This window comes from Anser anser, assembly GCF_964211835.1.
Source record: "Anser anser genome assembly, chromosome: Z".
NCBI classification, from domain to species: domain Eukaryota; kingdom Metazoa; phylum Chordata; class Aves; order Anseriformes; family Anatidae; genus Anser; species Anser anser.
The window spans coordinates 50,135,155-50,153,418 of record NC_139723.1 but is presented as its reverse complement, the minus strand read 5'-3'; the positions used below and the strand labels follow the sequence as shown (position 1 = coordinate 50,153,418).

Genomic DNA, 18,264 nt, shown 5'->3' with positions numbered 1-18,264 from the left:
GCTAGCAAACAGACCCAGTACCCCAATGCGTACAGCTCCGTGCAATGCTGCCCAGAGACACCTGCTTATTCTTTACAGAACTTCTTTTCACTCTATCATTCCATTCCTTAAAGTTGCGTTACAAAATGAAACAGAATAAACTAGACCATTTCATGATATGATAGTGCATTTATATGTCCCCACCTTTACTGGAAGACACAAATGTCCATTACGCAATGTTATTCAGTTGCTATAGCAGGAGGCAGGAATCAACTGAATTGATCTTGCACATTGCAAAGTCTTTGCAAAGTATGGCTTTCAGAATGCTCCCTGGTTGTGGTTACCTCAACTTCCAGGCACAACTTGAGATATCTAGTGCCAAATGACCACATACACTGGATAAGCAGAATTCCTGTCCTGATATCTAAAGACACTTTAGACACCTAAAAATGTAGACAGGCTCCTATCAGGGCTTTTCATTGCCTATGTAGATATTTAATTTTTGCTGGGTTCAGTGGGAATTAGGGAAGGATCAACAGACCCACAAGCTGAAGGTAATTATGTGCTGCTTTCCAGGCTAAGTGTACCTGATAATTAGAAATACTGAGCCTCTAAGCAGTTAGGCAGCCAAGTAACCTTATACTGAAAGCATGTTCTATGTCACCTCTGTGTCCAGCAGCGGATTCTACACTGACACCCGTGGGTCCTGAAAAGGCTGATGAAGTGCTGTGTCTGCCCTCCCACCATCACATCTCACCTCAGAACCTAGGGTCTGAGTGCTTTCACCTGAGACGTAGGGTCAGAAAATTCAAATCCTTCATTCCTAGGAGAAATGAATCTGCCCAGTGTTATTTTACATATAAAACTCTAACTAGCAACAATACAGAAAGCAGCCTTTCTTCTCTGGATATGCTTTGTAAAAAAAAGTGATGGCTTTGGTACTTAGCTAAATGAAAAGATTCATCTGACTCCCAGCTGGAGATCATGTCACTCCTTGCAGTGCCAAAGATGGTGAATCCCTGAAAAGGCACCTGAACTGGGAGACCTCTGAGTGCACCCTCGCCATGTTCCAGCTCTGGGGACAGGAGCATCATCATGTAGATGAGCCAGGGTGAGTCCCCAGAGTGTGTTTGTAGGGGATGAAGCCAGCAGTGGAGAGGGATGTGCTGTGATGCAAACTGGCAACTCAGCTGAGGGCCAGACTGACTGTCACATCTTTCCTCAAAACTCCTTGGTGGTTACTGCCAGCAACTGCCCACCCATCACAGTCAGTTCTGTGGACAACAGTTGTAGCTGGTTGGGGCATTGTCATACTGTCATCTTATCTCAGTAAACCTGGCCTTTACAGTGAGAGGTTCAGGCCATGCTTCATTTTCCCCGTTTGTGCCTGTCTAGTTCTCCTCTGACCTCAGGCTGAGCTGAATGAGGTACCTGCTTGACCTGGCTGAAAATGAAATTCGTTGTTGTTAGCACAATTTTCATCTTGATTAGTTCCTTACTCTGGAGAACTACATGATGATTTGGGAAAGAGAGGAGGAATGAACGAACACGAAATAAGGAGTAGAGGTCACCGGCCAATTGAGGTGACCATGTAGCCACAGTTTTGCTCTTCCAGCGTCTTTGTATGGGTCCATAATTCAGACAACCAGTTCAAAGCTAGGGCTGATGCTGAAGTGGTCAGCCACACAAATTAGTTGTTGCAGCAAAATGAGTCACAATGCCTACAGGCCCTGTGCTGCAAACAGTTTACAGTCTTATGTTCATACTCTATTTTAAGGTGACTCATATGCTTAAAAACCTTGCTGGCAGTCCTCAGACTTATCATACACCAAAACAAAGACTTCTTTTATTACCTACCAAAACATTTATAGCACATTTGCTGATTCTAACTTTTTGACACCAATGACAGGCCACTCTAAGGCTAAAATAATAACAGCACATGAAATTCCTCAATTAAAAAAAAAAAAAAAAAAAAAAGCTTTTGAAAGAGCAAGAATTTATAGACTTTTTTATTAATTCCTCTGCTTCATTGAATGTGGGTCTTCAGGATATGTCCTAAAAACTTCGATGTAGCATGAGCATTTTCATTACAAGCATTTGGTTCTTAAATCTTTGGTTTGTCACTAACTTAACTGAGTCAATACAGCTACTGGGTCTTTCTACCATTTGTTCTACATCAGTGTTTTCTTCCTTGCATAAACTTAAACTAGTCTACACGTGCAGAATGTTTACACATTTCAAAGCAAAGGGTGTTACTGAATTTATCTATATATTCTCTCATGGTACTCTTGCTTCAGGAGATTTCTAGTGAAGAAGAGGCAGATACGATTCAGTAAACTGAGATTCTGTATGAAAATAGGATGAGAAAGATAAGCCTAAGGGGCAAAAGGGGAAGAAACAGTTCTTGCATGTACTTGTTTCTACACAAAAATATTTGGCAATAAGCAAACAGCATCAAATGAGAACAACTGAATAAGAACAGATGCTGATTGCAGTCCCAAATAAATAAACTATTATTACTATTCAGATTAATACCAACATAATATTTTGTTATGCTAAACAGGATTTCTAGTCATGTATATATGTACATTTATTTATATGTTTTGTAAAGAGTTAAATCCTCACATATTTCATATCTCAGCCTACCAGAAAGGATCAGGCTGACTAACCAAGCAAGTATTCAGCACAATTTGCCTTAGTTTTCATAATTATTTCATATAATGAAAGTAGCTATGACAGGTCCTTGAGACTCACTGTAAGATGAGTGCATGTATATGTAACTGGCAGCTATGCGTGATAGGGTCCTGTTGTTCAGCATGTTTATATATTTTCCCTCCTATATTGACCAGAAGAGCAATCTCCCATCAAAATGTGGTTCAGGGTTGCTCCAATTGCTTCCTCCAGTCAAGCCAAGGCTAAGTTTTCTGTTGACTCCCAGTGAGTTAGCTCACACCTGCTGTATTCTTCTGGAAAAAGTTTGTGGGATTGCAGGGGAAAACAAAAACAAACAAACAAAACAAAACAACAACAAAAAAAACATGTATGCAAAAGCATTTGACTTCTGTAAAGAACGAAGTTTCACCTCTTGTATTCTCTGTTCTGTAGGCAGGTAATATTAAATGCTTTCCACAATAAAGAACCCCCAGACCTCCAGAAAACAATATGCACAGACAGCATGCTGACAACTAGAAGGATCCCCTTCCTCTAATACATGCAATTCCACAAAAAGGTATTTCTTTATGTCAAGTCGTCATGGCTTTGGTTGTGACAGCAGTAATTTTCTTCACAGAGGCTTGTTTGATACTGTGTTTTGGATTTTTGATGAAAATGGTGCTAACACACTGATGTTTTCAGTTGTTGCAGAGCAGTGCTTGCACAGAGTCAAACATTTTTCTGCTTCTCGTGCTGCCTTGCCACCGAAGAGACTGGGAATGCAACAAGAGGTGGAAGGGGACACAGCCAGGACAGCTGGCCCAGACTGACCACAGGGATATCCCATATCATATGACATCATGCTCATTAATAAAAGATGGGGTAAAGAAGGAGGAAAGGCGGGGGATTGGGAGTGATGGCGTTTGTCTTCCCAAGAAGCCATTATGCATGCTGAGCCCTGCCTGTCAATGAAGCAGCAAATGAATTCCTTGTTTGACTTTGCTTGTGTGCCCGGCTTTTGATTTGCCTAGTGAACTATCTTTATCCCAACCCATGAGTTCTCTCACTTTTACCTTTCCATTCTCTCCCCCATCCCACCCTGAGAGAGTGAGCAAGCAGCTGTGTGGTACTGAGCTGCCTGCCGGGTGAAATCACAGCACAAGTACCTAGTAAAACAACTTTACCAGCTACACTCAGAAATACCTATGGGGACAGAATGGTGGCCCCCTTCCTGAGCTCAGGTCTCCCTCTGAGTTTGTCCCTCAGACTTCACAATAGCACATCCAAAGAGCAGAGCTAGAATGACAAATACCAGGAAGTGCTCCGAAGGAGAAACATATCACTCATGCAGATATATTCAGCCAGTCACATGACACAGATATCATAACTAGGCAGAATTGCTGTTCCTGGGTTTATATGGTTTCCAGCAAACTTCTATGTGTAAAATCTCCATGAGGTTAAGATTGAAAATATTAGAAAATATTAGAAAGTTAAATCACCATTAACTTTTTTTTTTCTTCTTCTTCACAAAGTCTGTGAAGTTCAAAGAAGTCAGAAGCCAAGACAGTTGTCACACTTAACAACCTGCCAATAACTCACTGAAGTAGTATCTAAGAAAGGTAAGAGTCACCACCTTGTATTCTGCATCCCAAAGGGACTGAAAATGGTTCATTTCACACACCCAGAACTCTCAGACTAATTTTTATGTGGTTTTGGATTGCTCCAAATGCATTCAAAGAGTAAGTGTCATGCAGTGTGCATAGAAGAGACATAAATACATATTTCACAAAGATTTAAATACAAATCATGCTGCCTTATGAGGATTCAAGTTTTCCCGGCTTTCACAGCAGAACTTGTATGCTCTGCTGGAGGAACTAGATTGAAAGTGTCGTGAGTGTCATAGTGCCTTACTTGTTCTCGTTGCTGGCATCATATCGAGGCATAGGGTCAAAATCATTTCCATTGACATCAAAACTGGCCTGCGAGTCCTGTAGCCAACAGGAGAAATAAAACCAGTTTCTCATTAATTAGTCATTGAGTCATGTAGCCTATACATTCTTCAGCAGGTTTCTACAAGAGAGTAATTAGGTTAACTAACATTCCTGTGGTTTTATGATGATTGCATTTTTTTAGGAAAGGATTATATATTTAATAATTACGGGATTTACAGATTTTATTTAATCTTTGGAAAAGGGAAGAGAATAATGAATGCTCTGAAAAGCCATAGTTCAGTTGCATAGAGGAAACAGAAAGTTCTGTTTCATTAAACCAAAAAATTACATTCCTTCTAAGAAACTTTTGGAACTTAAGAGAGTTCATTTTCAAAACTGGGATTTCGTTAAATGTTTCAAGATTCAAGAAAAGTTATCTGCAGGATGATGACTGAAGTTCCAGTCATAGTTTCAGGAAACAATATAATTTTCTTAAGGATATTGTTAAAAAAATACAGCTTGAAATGCAACATACATTGAATTCCTATTTGTTTCGGAGTGTAACTGTTTCAAATATATCTCTACTTCAAATACATTTCTACTTCAAATTTTACCAAGATTCTTACAGCTGAAAATAGTTTATAGAGTAAATAGCTGATGGCTTGTATGGCTTCCATTAATCCATGTGGTAGCATGCAGTGTGTTGACATGGCAAGCAGTTCTTTTTAATCTCTTCTTTTTTCAAAACCAGTTACCACATCCACCTCAAATATTCCTTTTTGCAGCCACACCAGCAATAATCTGACATATAGAAGGCATTTGTCATCAAACAGGCAATGCGTACTGCTTTGGGGGAATTCCTTCTTGGCATGAGGAAAAAGAGAGGAGGTGGTAAGGGAATAAATAGCTGCTTTAAATTCAGTGGAAGGACAGTACTGGGATGAAGTGACAATCTGGGTCATTCAATGAGGGGGTAAAATATTTGGTTTGTTTAAACAACTTTAAAGATTAAAGGGAAAGATGTGGCATGCATTAGGATCAATCACATACTGACAAATAGGGCAACAGCCTGTCACTTCTATTTATGCAGTCCTCATGTATTTCAGATCTGAGTTCCACATGCAGCATGGGGAAGGATATGGATGTAAGTGTGGCTAATTTAAAATAAATGGCTTTAAACTGTGGACAAGACTGTAACTTTTGATGGGTTATTAATGATATTATTGTTGCCTTCATGTCTTAAATGTCTTGTCAAGATGGTATGCTACCTGGAAAAAAGCCTGTGTTGAGAGTTTTTTTACAAGGCCTATGACCCTAACAGGACTAAAGGTATATGCATGCCTTGTGCTGGTCATCTTCACTGGTTGTACTCAACACATCTGTATTTGTTTGTTTCCTTATCTTGTGTGAATATTCAGCTCACACACGTCATTTCAGAGAAATAATAAGGTTGCCAAGGTCTTGTGCTTTTGGATAATGCCTATTCCTGAAACTCGGGAAAAATCATCCCAGCAAAGCATGGTCCTGACACTCTGAGCAGCTTTAAGCTCAGATACAAACACAAGAAGTCATCCACTAGAGAAGCAGCTTCTCTTCACATTATGCAGTCCTTCCAAGGTATATTAAAACAATCATTTAAACATGATGAACCACAAGCAAAAAGAAACCTTCTGAGGGGACATGAAATACCGGACATGGTAAACAAAGGACACAGATCTCCTCTTATTGAAAACTGGGAAGGGGCTCACTGGAGTTTAGAGAGACTTATTATAAAGACCACAAAATATTCTACACCTCTTTTTAATTGAGTTATAACCTTTTCCTTTAATATTACTTCCAGCAATAAGATAACTAGCTTTAAAAATAAACACATAGAACAATACATCTAACATTACAGCCTTCAAGACGAGCTACTTTCTTGCTAGCTAAATGTATTTGTCGAAAACAGACTTCAGCTGCTCACATTAACTGAAAAGCAGGGTATTTCCATTCCTTAAGTTCTGAAAGTGTGAAGATATTAAGTAAAATAATTATGGAGAAGAGGAAAAAAATATCTGTTTATTGGTCCCAGTTCTTCAGAAATGCAGGACTCAGCTACATGAGGCATCTAGATATTAAAGACATTCTGGCTGAATATAGTCTTAACTAAAAGAATACAGATTACCAAAATCCATCTCTTTTCCTTCCAATTTGAGGAAACCCTTGTATGAATCTTCTCCCTTCCCTCCTCCCTCCCTCCATGTTTCTAGGGGCAGCAAATTTATTGCACAGTAATAATGCAGCAGCAAATCAGACTCTAGCAAACACTCACATAATTCTGCATCAAGTCCGGATGGTTTCTTTCAATGCCGTCGTCCAAGATGGTGACCACAACATTTTTTCCAGTGTAACCTCTCTTCCAAGCACCTACTATATTCATATCTGATTGGCAATGATGGGTGTTATCACTGCAGTGCTGTGGAGAGAAGAGGAGATAAAAATGTTGGATGTTGCAGCTTAGTGAGCAGTATAGGGTTGAGATATTATCCTACTTACATCAACATTACCATTTAAATTAGCACAAGAACATTGATTTGAATAGCAACTATAAAAGATCAACACCTTCATTTAGAGAGAAATGAATAATTAAAAAAGAAATGTCAAATTGTATGAAAATTGTTTGGCCTGTTATTTTTTTTTCTCAGATTACTTTTCATGCTAAGCAATAGAAAAAGGAAGCAACCAACCCCAATAAACCACTAGGATCTGTGTATAAAATAAAATGACTATTCCTGACTGTTAAGTGTCCTTATTTGAAATGTACATTTGAATTATTCGAATTTTTTCAGAAAAACAAACCATATGTGGATAAAAGGAGACAAAAGCCTGTACAGAAACGGCCACGAAAACAAGTACTGCTTTTTGGAGCTTATGTGCTGCATAATTTCTTGACAGAATGTCTGGAAAGTAATCCAGATTCAATTCTATCTACAAAAGAAGGCTTTTGGCAGGTTTTGTGCAGTATCAGCAGGAGATGAGCAGCAGTTAAGAACCTGTAACCAAAAAAGTGAAAAACTTGCAGCTGAAGGTGTCTGAAAAATTGCAGATAGTTAGACAGAGAGCAGTCTGTGATACAGCTTTCAGTGCGTCCACGTCTGGAGAAAAGAAAAGTTTAGGGTACTTTAAAACCAAAAGCCTCTTCTTTCCTTGACACAAATGCACCCAGATCACATGAAGAGATCTGGTGTGCCGTGGCAGTGAGACGTGACCCACGGCTGTCCATCTGCCCCACCAGCAGCTCTGGCCCGCAGGCAGAGCTGTCCCTGGCGAAGCAGGCCCATCAGCTCCCCTTCCTGTAGCCCCTTCCAGGCTCAGGCAGAGCAATGGGCACAAATAAGAGGGGAAAAGCAAAGGGTGGGAGTAAGGAAGGAAAACAGAGACTGACCCTGAAACTTGTATCGTAGCAACAGCATCCACGCGAGTGTGCTTGGCCCTCACACCCTGCTCCATGGCCTTGTGCTCTCATCTCAGCCTGACATTTTGGCACCCCACAAATCGTAAGCAGTATGAACACATCCAGGGGGGATGCACTTCACCTTGAGCTGGCCCAACCCTTTCCTCCTGCACATGAGCGCACTACAGGCTAACATGCAAACTGACATCAGGTTGCTATCACATCCTACTTTTCCTCCTTTGTCTCCCTTTTCCTCCCTCCCTCTTCACTTTCATAAAAAAACATTGGATTTAAGAGTGGTCATTTGCTGTTACTAAATCAAAACTGCATTATTAGGTACTACATACACATACATACAGCATACAGTCTCCCTTGCCGTCTTTTCGTTGTGCATGCAAACATCCACCTGCCTGCCTGCCTGTCTATCTGTCTATCCATCCACACACAAAGGCACTTGAATACTTTCAGGGCCCTGTTCCAAGGAATGTACAGGCCTGACTTAATGCTTTTGTTCTGTGTACTGCTTGGAAATGTTCACACTGCTGGATTTATGGAATTAACTACAGTCTAAACTTGCCATCTGTACACTGAATGTAACAGTTGTACACGTCGGGCTTTCTAATGTACAAACAGCAACATCAAAAGCATGTTGTGTTTCCAGGTGCCTTTGTGCTTTTCAAAAGTGTTACTGAATTAAACATCAGAAAATGCCCACAAAACTGGTATCATTATTCACAATCTATTGGTGTGAAGACAAGGAGACAAAAAGTGGAAGCACCTGCCCCCAGCCACAGAGCAAGCCCAGGAGAGAATGGCAATGTGCAGTCAGGATTCCTGGCCCTGGCCTCCAGTCAAAGTAACTGGGACACTACTTCACACTTTCATCCCCTTCTCTGAAATTTCAAATGATCCTTTGGATGCTATGCTGCTCACTTTGTCCTCTCTTCATGGGGGATAATCTTGTTGTTTTGCTTCCCAGCCAGTCAAACCAGGCAGGATGAGCAAGCAAATGCTTTTTAATCCTGAAAGGGATGCTGGCTCTCTGAAAGCATGCTGGCTCTCCACCAGAAGATGACTACTTCTTCCATTAATGCTGCTGGCATGGCCTGTTGCCCTCACTTACCTCTCCTGAACTGCTGTTTGTGGTGGTGGCAGAAAGGAGTTAATTCATCTGCTGCTTTGCCACACACATGCAGGCGAACACAATGAAAGAGACATTGCTCACTTTACCGTGTGCTCTGTTAGTGTGCAAGAGATGTACCAGATCAAATTGATATTCAAATTACCTTGCTCTGCTCCAAGACTGGGCAGAAAGGTAGTCTAAACAAAATCTTCCTGCATAAAAGAAATTCCAGGGGTAAAGCAGGCATAAATGTGTGTGACCACATAAAACTTTGGATCACAGCATACGTGACATACAGACAGAGAATACAAAGGCAGTGGAGATCCATCCAACTGGGAGTAGTTCAATAGCAGATGAGGTGTTCGGTTCTTACTGTTAATATATGTTACTTATTCTCAAGTCTTATTAATAATAGCACTTTTTTTTTTCTTTTCAGCTCTGTTCCTCACTGTTCTTTCTGCTTTCTCCTACTATTTTATCTACGCTTTTCTCTCCTTGTTCCTAGCTCTATTCTTCTCTGCCAATACTATCTTTTGCCAATTAATTTTTAGTTTTGTTTGATTCAACATCTGATTTCAGCTTCCCAAATTGTGCATTACCTCTGTATTAGGATTAATCTGACTGTGCACATTTCTCTCAAAGCAGTCAGAAGATTTGGCTTTTATCAGGAACATTTCACATTTTAGAGAGCAATTACTCTTCCAATACTATGTAATATAGTAGAGATACACCGTTTCACATGGAATACCCTCTAACATGCTATTACTTGGTTTCACTTGCACTCTTTCCTGTCACTTTAAATTCCTCTTTCCTTCAAAAACATTTCTTGTAAGGGATTTTCCACTATTGAGTTCCATTCTATTATTTTTTTTTAACCATGTGCTGCTTCTTTACACCTATCCAACTTACATTGTCAGCTGCTTACCAGAGAGCTGTTTTTAAAAGGATTTGGAAGCACTGTTTCAATTTATAGTGTTAGCCAAATAAAAAAGAATAAAATAACAGTCATGATAATAAAAATTATGTGATTCACAGAGATTGGATTTTATGTCAGTGGGCATTTATTGAATTTTCAAGCTCATTGTCAATTTTTTCCTGTTCTCTCTTTTCAGAGTTAAAAACAAACCTTGTCATGTTAATCTACAAAAGCTGTGGGTTTGCAAGGTTTCTATTAGATCTTTTAATCTTTGAACTGTTGTTATTTAATTTTGAAGGGAATAGTATAAACCGCACTTGGAATATGGAATTATGGAATAAATTTGTCTATGGAATTTCCCCCTACTCCCAGCAGATCAAGTAATTCAGAAATTTCCTGCATTGGTATCATGACTAGACAACTGCAGTAAACCAGCATCATTTCAACATATGTTGGTTTCATCTATTGCCTGGAGGATACCATCAAAATGAATAAACAACCTCTCACCCACTTACACAGAGTAATTTAACTGAGATTTTTAAAAGGCTCTCAAAGGATGGTGTTTTTCTTTAGACTGTTTAATTGGAAAATGTTAATGATGCTACCGTTGGTATTTAATAGAATCAGTCTGCAAGGGTGAAAGACGGTTGAAGGACACATAGGAAGGGAGAGGGCTCTAGCAAAGAAAATGTCAGATTTGGAAAATTTCTCATACTTGAAATTCAATTACTATGAGTGTAAAAAGACAAAATAATCACTTAGGCATCTTTGGACAGACAATTTGAAAGCCTGCCTCTGCAATTAACAAGCAGACAAAACATTAGAAAGTTTTCTGTTTTGACGTATTAGATTCCAATCATTTCCACAGTGCTTTCAGTGTTAGACATGTGCTTGGATTCTCTTAACTATTTTGTGAAATTATGTCTAAAAACTAGCTTGTAGTCATTATCATTATTTTAACATTGCCTGTGTGCTGCACTAATTTTGGTGGGCTTGGGGCTTGGTGTATGCAGTTAGGGATCAATAGCAAAACGGAAAATGGAAAATTAAGAATCATATTAATGGCCAAAACCTTTTGGAATTCCAGAACTTGAAATCAAATTAAAAGAACAGTGACTACGAAATTCTGCTCTCTCTTTTGCCATGCCTATAAAAACAGTGTAGAAATAGAAATATCTAATCCTGTGACATGAATTCTTTCAGAAAAGATCTACTGTGCTCTCTGTAAGTCTTCAGAAGGTACATTACTTTGATTTCCTATAGTTTTTGAGTTGCCAGGAATTTTTTTGACAAAAAAAAATATATATCAATACATTCATATATGCTCATCAATATAGTAGGGGAAACATAAACACAAAATGATAAGCAGAATAAGACAATTTTCAGGACCAATTGTGAGCTGGCAGGTCTTGGATCTAATTTAGTGGCACATTAAATATGCTTCTGATCCCAGGAAAGGTCTGAAATACTAGTCTCTAGTGAGAGATTAGAAAATATAGACCCTTTCTGTATTTAAAAAGTTAATAAATAAGTAAGAGAATAGGATAAGAATAGTAAATAAGATTAACTGAGCATAGTAAAGGAATAAGTAAGTAAAAGAATAGAATTTCTATTCTAATCTTGTTAGAATAGAAATTAAGAGGTCTTTGGTGCAGACATAAACAGACTCTACAGACTGTGGCCATGCTGTCTGCATCAACAACCCAGTGATGTCAGCCACAAACCTGTGGAGAGGACATGGAGAGGACAGAGAAATTTCCCAAGATCTCACACAGAGGAGGAAGGACAGTCAAGTGCCTATGCATTTACCTTGATCAACACAACCAGGGAGAACGAGGGCACAGGCAGCCGAGGAAAGGATCCTGGCATCAGAAAAGAGAGGCCATCTACCTGCTTTGTGAAGGGCACATAATATGGGGTATTTGGCACTCATAGATGGTCCAGGCAAATGCATAGGCAGCAAAATTTAGCAGCTTTTAACTTTAGTAGAGGAGACATCCTGATGCTATATTCAGCTTTTTGAGGTGCAGTGTTCTAAGTTAAAACTTGCCAATTGTTCCTGTTTCCTGGAAAAAAAAAAAAAAAAAAAAAAAAAGAGAGAGAGAGAGAGAGAGAGAGAGAGAGAAGAAATAATCTGTCTATTTTCTTTATGCTTTTGATGTGATCCAATTTTTAAGGGAATGAAAGAAATAAGCAGGGAGGTAATCAGGAGACATGGAAAGGCAGGATACTTATTAAAATGGCTCTCGTAATGTTACAGAAATCATGACAACATGCTTTGAAGAGCATTATAACCTGAAGAACTGAAATGATTTACTGAAATTACTTTTTGGTTTCTCTAGAATAAGCAGTTGAAAGCCACACTTTCTAAGATGACTATTAAAATAACATTTCTTTTTGGAAGTATTTCTCACATCTTTTATTCTTTCATCACAATACACAAAAAGGGGATGGATTTTTATAAGCAGAATGTATACTTGCATAATTTTTAAAATTTTCCTTAAATATAATGTGATATTTATTGCATGATACAAAGCAATTGCTAACTGTATAGGAAATGATTTTCTTCTTTGTTTCACCTTTAAATCATTTATTTTTACAGCTGCACACAAGATTTGAAGATCGATCAGGAGCAGACAGATAATATAAGGACTGATTCATCTCAAACACAGGATTTTTTTTCATTGAATTGTGTCTGACTTCTGGAGCCATGTGTTTACTGAATTGTTACTTTTTTCTTTTTTTTTTTTTAATCTGTGTCAGTATAAATAGAAATATTCCGAAAGTGCACCATGTTAAATATTTAAAAACAATTTATTGCTTGTGCAACTTGAGAGGGTTTAGTTAATTTACTTCAGAGATGAATTTCATTCTTAAGCTTTATTGATTCTTTAGGTTAACAAATAAATATACAATTGGAGACCCATAAGAACAATCACAGGCATACATTATTTTACGCCTGTTTAAGCAATGAAGGAGAACAGGAAATCAGTATAAAAGGGCTTCTTGTATTCATTGGAGTATCCGATGGCTACAGTCAGACAAGAATAACATACAAGGCTGTTTTTATGTTTTTTTGCAGTGAAAAATATGGAGCTCGTAACTCTTATTCTTTGTGATTACGTTGCTATTCTTTCCAAAAATAGAGTAATTCATAATGTATTAAATTTGTATTCAAGACAATTCCATTACTTTTCCATCATGGGCACTTTTTGAAGTCAACACTGGTTTCTTCTGTAACCCGTGTGCTGCCTCAAACATGAATTAATTTAGGAAAGCCCTGCATGTCCATGTTCCATAGGCTGCCAGGCTGATGACAACTTTTTAGGAGTGGAAAACTTTCCCTCTTTCTAGCTCTGCAGATGGCAGAATTTCTCTCCCTGTTGCAAGTTCTGGAACCTGCAGAGGAATAGCGTGCTTCTAACATTGCCTCTTTGTTCCATGTGGGGCATGACTTGTTGCTCCGTTAGGATGCCTGCCTCTAGTCCTATTTCTTTCCCAAGTGGAGGGAACTACAGAGACTACTTCAAGGCAAAGAGAGTTGTAGCTAAAACTGCATTGTGGTCATTGTGTGTGTTCTGCTACCTCCACTAAACAAATGAAATGTGAAAAGAGATATTCACATATTTATGTGAATGGCAAAAGGCCCACCATATCCTCCACCAAACAGCACAGACACATAAAGACACAGAAAGAAAAGAAAGTAAAAAAGGAAAATGTGAATTAAAGCAGCCAGGATGTGTCCGCTTTACTTTGGATGTACAAATTGTCATATGACTGGCATACTATAGACCTGGTGCAACTGGTATACCTTGAATCAGTGCTAACGTTGTAAGATCTATATCAACGTCCAGACAGATTTCTGCCTGGGAATTGTTGGAAAAACCTCTTGGGGAATCAGCAAATGATAGACAAAGGAGGAGAGAAATAATTTCCACAGCTTGTGGCTACTGCTAAGGAATGAAGGAAGAAAATAAGCATGCATAGAAATACATCCCTATATGTAGCAGTATTCTCTCAAGATGCCTGTATGATGACTGTTACTACTAATGGTGCTGCTGCTACTACTGATGTTGCTACTACTATACAAATAGCTTACTTATCAAAAAAAGGCCAGAAAGTGAACCAAAAGGTAATGTGTACTTTTACCTGCCTAAAATCCTGTTTAAGAATAAAAATAATTATTTTATTAATCAGAGAGAATATATGAAAAGAACAGCTGCTCCCTGGCCCCAGCTGTGCAGCATCAACCCTGGGGATCCAGTATTCACGAAGGATGAATAATTCCTCAGAGAGACAATTCTTTCCATTCTGCCATTTTTTGTGGCCTTTGCTTCATATTTTTATTTGACCTCCTCTAAGTCCCCAAAAAAGAGAGAGAAATAGGGCAGTTTTACACAAAGTCCCAAGATGCTTTTTTTTTTTTTTTTTTTTTTTTAATGCATCAGTTCATGGAGTCCATATGACTATATGACTGCTTGAGTGTTCACGCTTTTAAGAGTCTTTTTTACTTCTCTTGGTCATAAAAGATTTTGAAAATGGGAACAGTCTCAGATCACAAAAGCCAAATAAAATAAAATAAAAAAAATCTAAGCTCTTGATTTTATATGCAAATTCAAGACTATATTCTGGCATGACTTGTGAGTTTTGAATGCTAGAGGCTTGTAATACTAATCTCCTTAACTCCCTAACTTTCTTTACAGCCTGAGAGGTCTCAAACAAAGCTGTAGATTGTGGTTATCACTGTAGATATGTGATATTTAAACAGTGACATGAATCAAAGAGAACCAGCATCCAGGTTAAATGTTGATTCTCTGAGTTTTCTTGTTCTTAAGTACTGTAGCCAGGCTAAAATCCACCTAATTTCCAGATTTGTGAGTACAGAATGGGCTAGAAAAAGCCTAAAGGGCATCAGAATTATAAAAATAGCCATATTGTTTGTATGTGCTGTTTATTCGGCATGTATATTGTGAGGATTTAACAAATGGTAAAACAGGAGCATTGCAACATGAAAGAAAGTACAGGAAAATTAATATTGGACAATTAAAAGAAGGTGTTTCTAGCTAGCTTAGTAAGATATTTCTGGTTTTATTATCATCTGCTTTCAGTGATCAGTTTACATCTTTTGATAAAAAAATTCAGAGTTCCTAATCTTTCAGTTAAAACGTATGAGTAAAAACTAACCCGAAGACAGTTTGCAGTCACCTAGTAGACCGACCTTTGTTATCTCTCTCTTTCAAGCTAGACTTGATGTTTTTGTTATTTCTAAGATGACAATTAAACAGACAGATAGTAAGTCTTGCTTCAAAATAGTTTTCATAACTTTCTAGGGATTCTCTCTAAGCTATAAAAGACACTTTCTTCACAACTTCCTTTTTAAGCCATTTTGAGGAGAAAGACTACTACCCTACTACCCCTCTACCAACTTGTTAAGAAGCATGGGAGAGGAAGATCATTTTATTCAGACTGTGTGAACATATGTGACAGAATCAAACTCGCCATACAGAGGGAAGTCTCTGAGCAGATGGCTCCAATTAATCATTAACCTTCCTAATAAGACTGATGAGAGTGGGAGGAGACCAGGGCTTATACAAATCCACTTCATTCCCCTTCCTCTATCTTTTTATTTTGCAAGGATAAGAGTGATGTTTAAGAAGGATCTGCTGTTATGCAAATACTGGGGTAGGGAGAGCTGATTTAGGAGGGCTTAGAAAACTTGTTTTTCTAAGAATGTTCTGAACTTGTATGGATGAGAGGACTTGTGAGGAAACAGATGAAGAAAGCTCTGAACACTCATACCCAAATTTTTAAGGACTTTTGCATTACTGCAGTCTTTTTTTTCTCTATTTTACATTGTGGTCAGATCCCTTTGATCCATGAGGCAATAGCTTGGTGACATCTGGTGTTAATGGTGGTGGGATGTCCTGAGGGAGAAGGAGGGAGAGAGGGACAATGAGAGGGAGGGATGTGAGACAACAGGACTCATTCAGGAGTCTGAAGGAAAGATGCACGTCCCTACTTTTTCCTCAAGGGACAAAAGAGGGTAGCAGAAATGGGGAACATGAAGCTCAAAATATGGTGACAGTCCCATATTCCATTATTAGGAACAGAGTGGGAGTTTTTCCACATTTTCCTGTGGGCATATGGAGTTCTTGGGGCTGGAACTGTTTCACAGTGCCTTTACTTCTGCAATAAACATCTATGCTACTTGATACCTAGAAGTCTTTTTCCCTAAGAGCCATAAAGAGCCATCAGGTTATTGTACCCTTGGTCCCATTATTTGCTTGGGTTGGTATGTCAGAGGAGATTATAACTTGCCAGAGGACAAACTTTAAGCTCGTGAAACCATTCTCTTGAGACAGAAGTATAAAAATCATTCTATACCCTCCTTAGACAGCCTTATAGAAATATTTAATCTAACTCTGAAATGCATGCTGTGAAAATTCATTAACAGTGCAGGATCAGACTAAGATGAATGGCTGCTATTTTAGTTTGCCTATAGGGAAGTAAGTACCATAGGCACCAATGGGCTTTTCACCATTTGAACATGCTATGGTTGATGAATGCAAGGCCCACTACGTATTATAAGAGAAACCTGGGAAGATAAGGCCAAACCACTAGAGGGAGTGGCTAGTTATATTTTGCAGATGAGATCATCTGGCAGAAATGAGAAAACTAACCCTGAGAAATCTAGTGAGACACGGGAAAGAAAAAGTATTCAAGAAATGAAAGTTTTGGATAAGGCAAAAAAGTACTAGAAAGTTACTCTTTCTACTGTCTCAGAAAATTTGACTCAACTGACTAAATGTTAAAGTCCTTCTGAAACGCTGAAGGTTAGTCCAGAAACATATGACAGCTGTGAATGAAATACTGTGCAAAGTAGACAAAGAATATAAAAATGCTGTGAAAATTGGAACGGGTCTTAAAAGAAATCTCAATATAGTGTCAGGATTCAAGCTGTATCAGAAAATACAAATATTGCAAAAAGGTTCTGGAGAAGTGCAATGTATTAGCAGGCACTGATTTTATGGAGAACTAGGCACAGACCAATGTCTACAGAGCTTTCTAGTAAAAAGATTTTAAGGGTCTTTGGGAGCTGCTGCTAAACTAAACACTCATCTTTATCACTAAAGACAGATAGATTGTGTTTACTGCAACAGTACTATGAAGGAAGTTCCCCCAGTTGCAGATAAAGTAATTGAGTATTTGGAATGATGCAAACTGAACTGAGAAGTTAATTTTGAACTGATACTAGGAGAACATACAAGCTCAGTATAAGCACCTTTTATGTACATCAAGGACTAGAAAATGTAATTGGTCTAACTGGAAATGGGAAGAAAATCACATCCATTACTGTCAGGTTTACAGAGTCTGTGTGTAGACCATGTCTCAGCTTTGAAATGCAGCACCTGTCAATGATAACTGCCTTACCATTTGCAGGTACCTCAGACAAAACAAAACAAAACAAAAACACAAAGCAAAAACAAACAAACAACAGCAACAAAAAACAATAAATTTGCAGATGGACAAATGGCACACCCAGAGAAAGCAATAAGGAAAACTATGGTAAGAGCATTGCAAGTGAAAACAATATACAAACAGATATAACTAAGGATAAGAGTTGTTAATGTTGTGATTGTTGACAATTCTTCTGCATCCATCATTTTTCCTCATATTTCAGCTATAAAACACTCTTAATGGCTCCTCTTCTCTGCAGTTTACATTCTTCCTTGTCATTCCTACTGTCTCTATCAGTCTCTTCTGTAATTCCTGTCTGTCGGCTTTCTGAATCTCAGCTTTCCCAATATTCAAATCTCTGTTGTAAATATATCTTCTTTTCCAATAGTATTGTCAAATACTATTTTGACATGAATGTGTGCCCAACACAATTCACAAAGCTTCATGAAGTCTTTCATCTAAATGGAGGAATTCTCAGGGAAATATAACATTCATTCTAGAAACTAATTATTTTTTTCAGCTGTTATGTTCTATCATGTAAATGCATGAGGCATTTACAAGAATACTTTTATTTACTTAGAAGTGTAATGAGTTCTTTGGATCCATGAGAGACGTAGCATGAATCCGTAAGCTTTTAATAACATAGCCACTCATAAGGAAGTTAGCAGAGGGCTTGACATGTCAGTTTGTACTTTGAAGCCATATGATGACTTTACAGATATAGAATCATTCAGGCTGGAAAAGACCTCTAAGATCCTCTAGTCCAACCTTT

General features: G+C 38.3%; 1 protein-coding gene across 1 annotated transcript in view; it reads right to left on the bottom strand.

The window, feature by feature from the left end:
• Positions 1 to 18,264, bottom strand: part of PCSK5 (proprotein convertase subtilisin/kexin type 5) — a gene marked incomplete at its 5' end in the record, with an annotated part of 197,611 nt that overhangs the window by 117,523 nt on the left and 61,824 nt on the right. The window contains 2 exons of the mRNA XM_083817086.1: positions 4,543 to 4,619; positions 6,874 to 7,017. Of these exons, the coding sequence (XP_083673212.1) occupies positions 4,543 to 4,619; positions 6,874 to 7,017 (221 nt within the window). The remainder of the gene's footprint in view (positions 1 to 4,542; positions 4,620 to 6,873; positions 7,018 to 18,264) is intronic.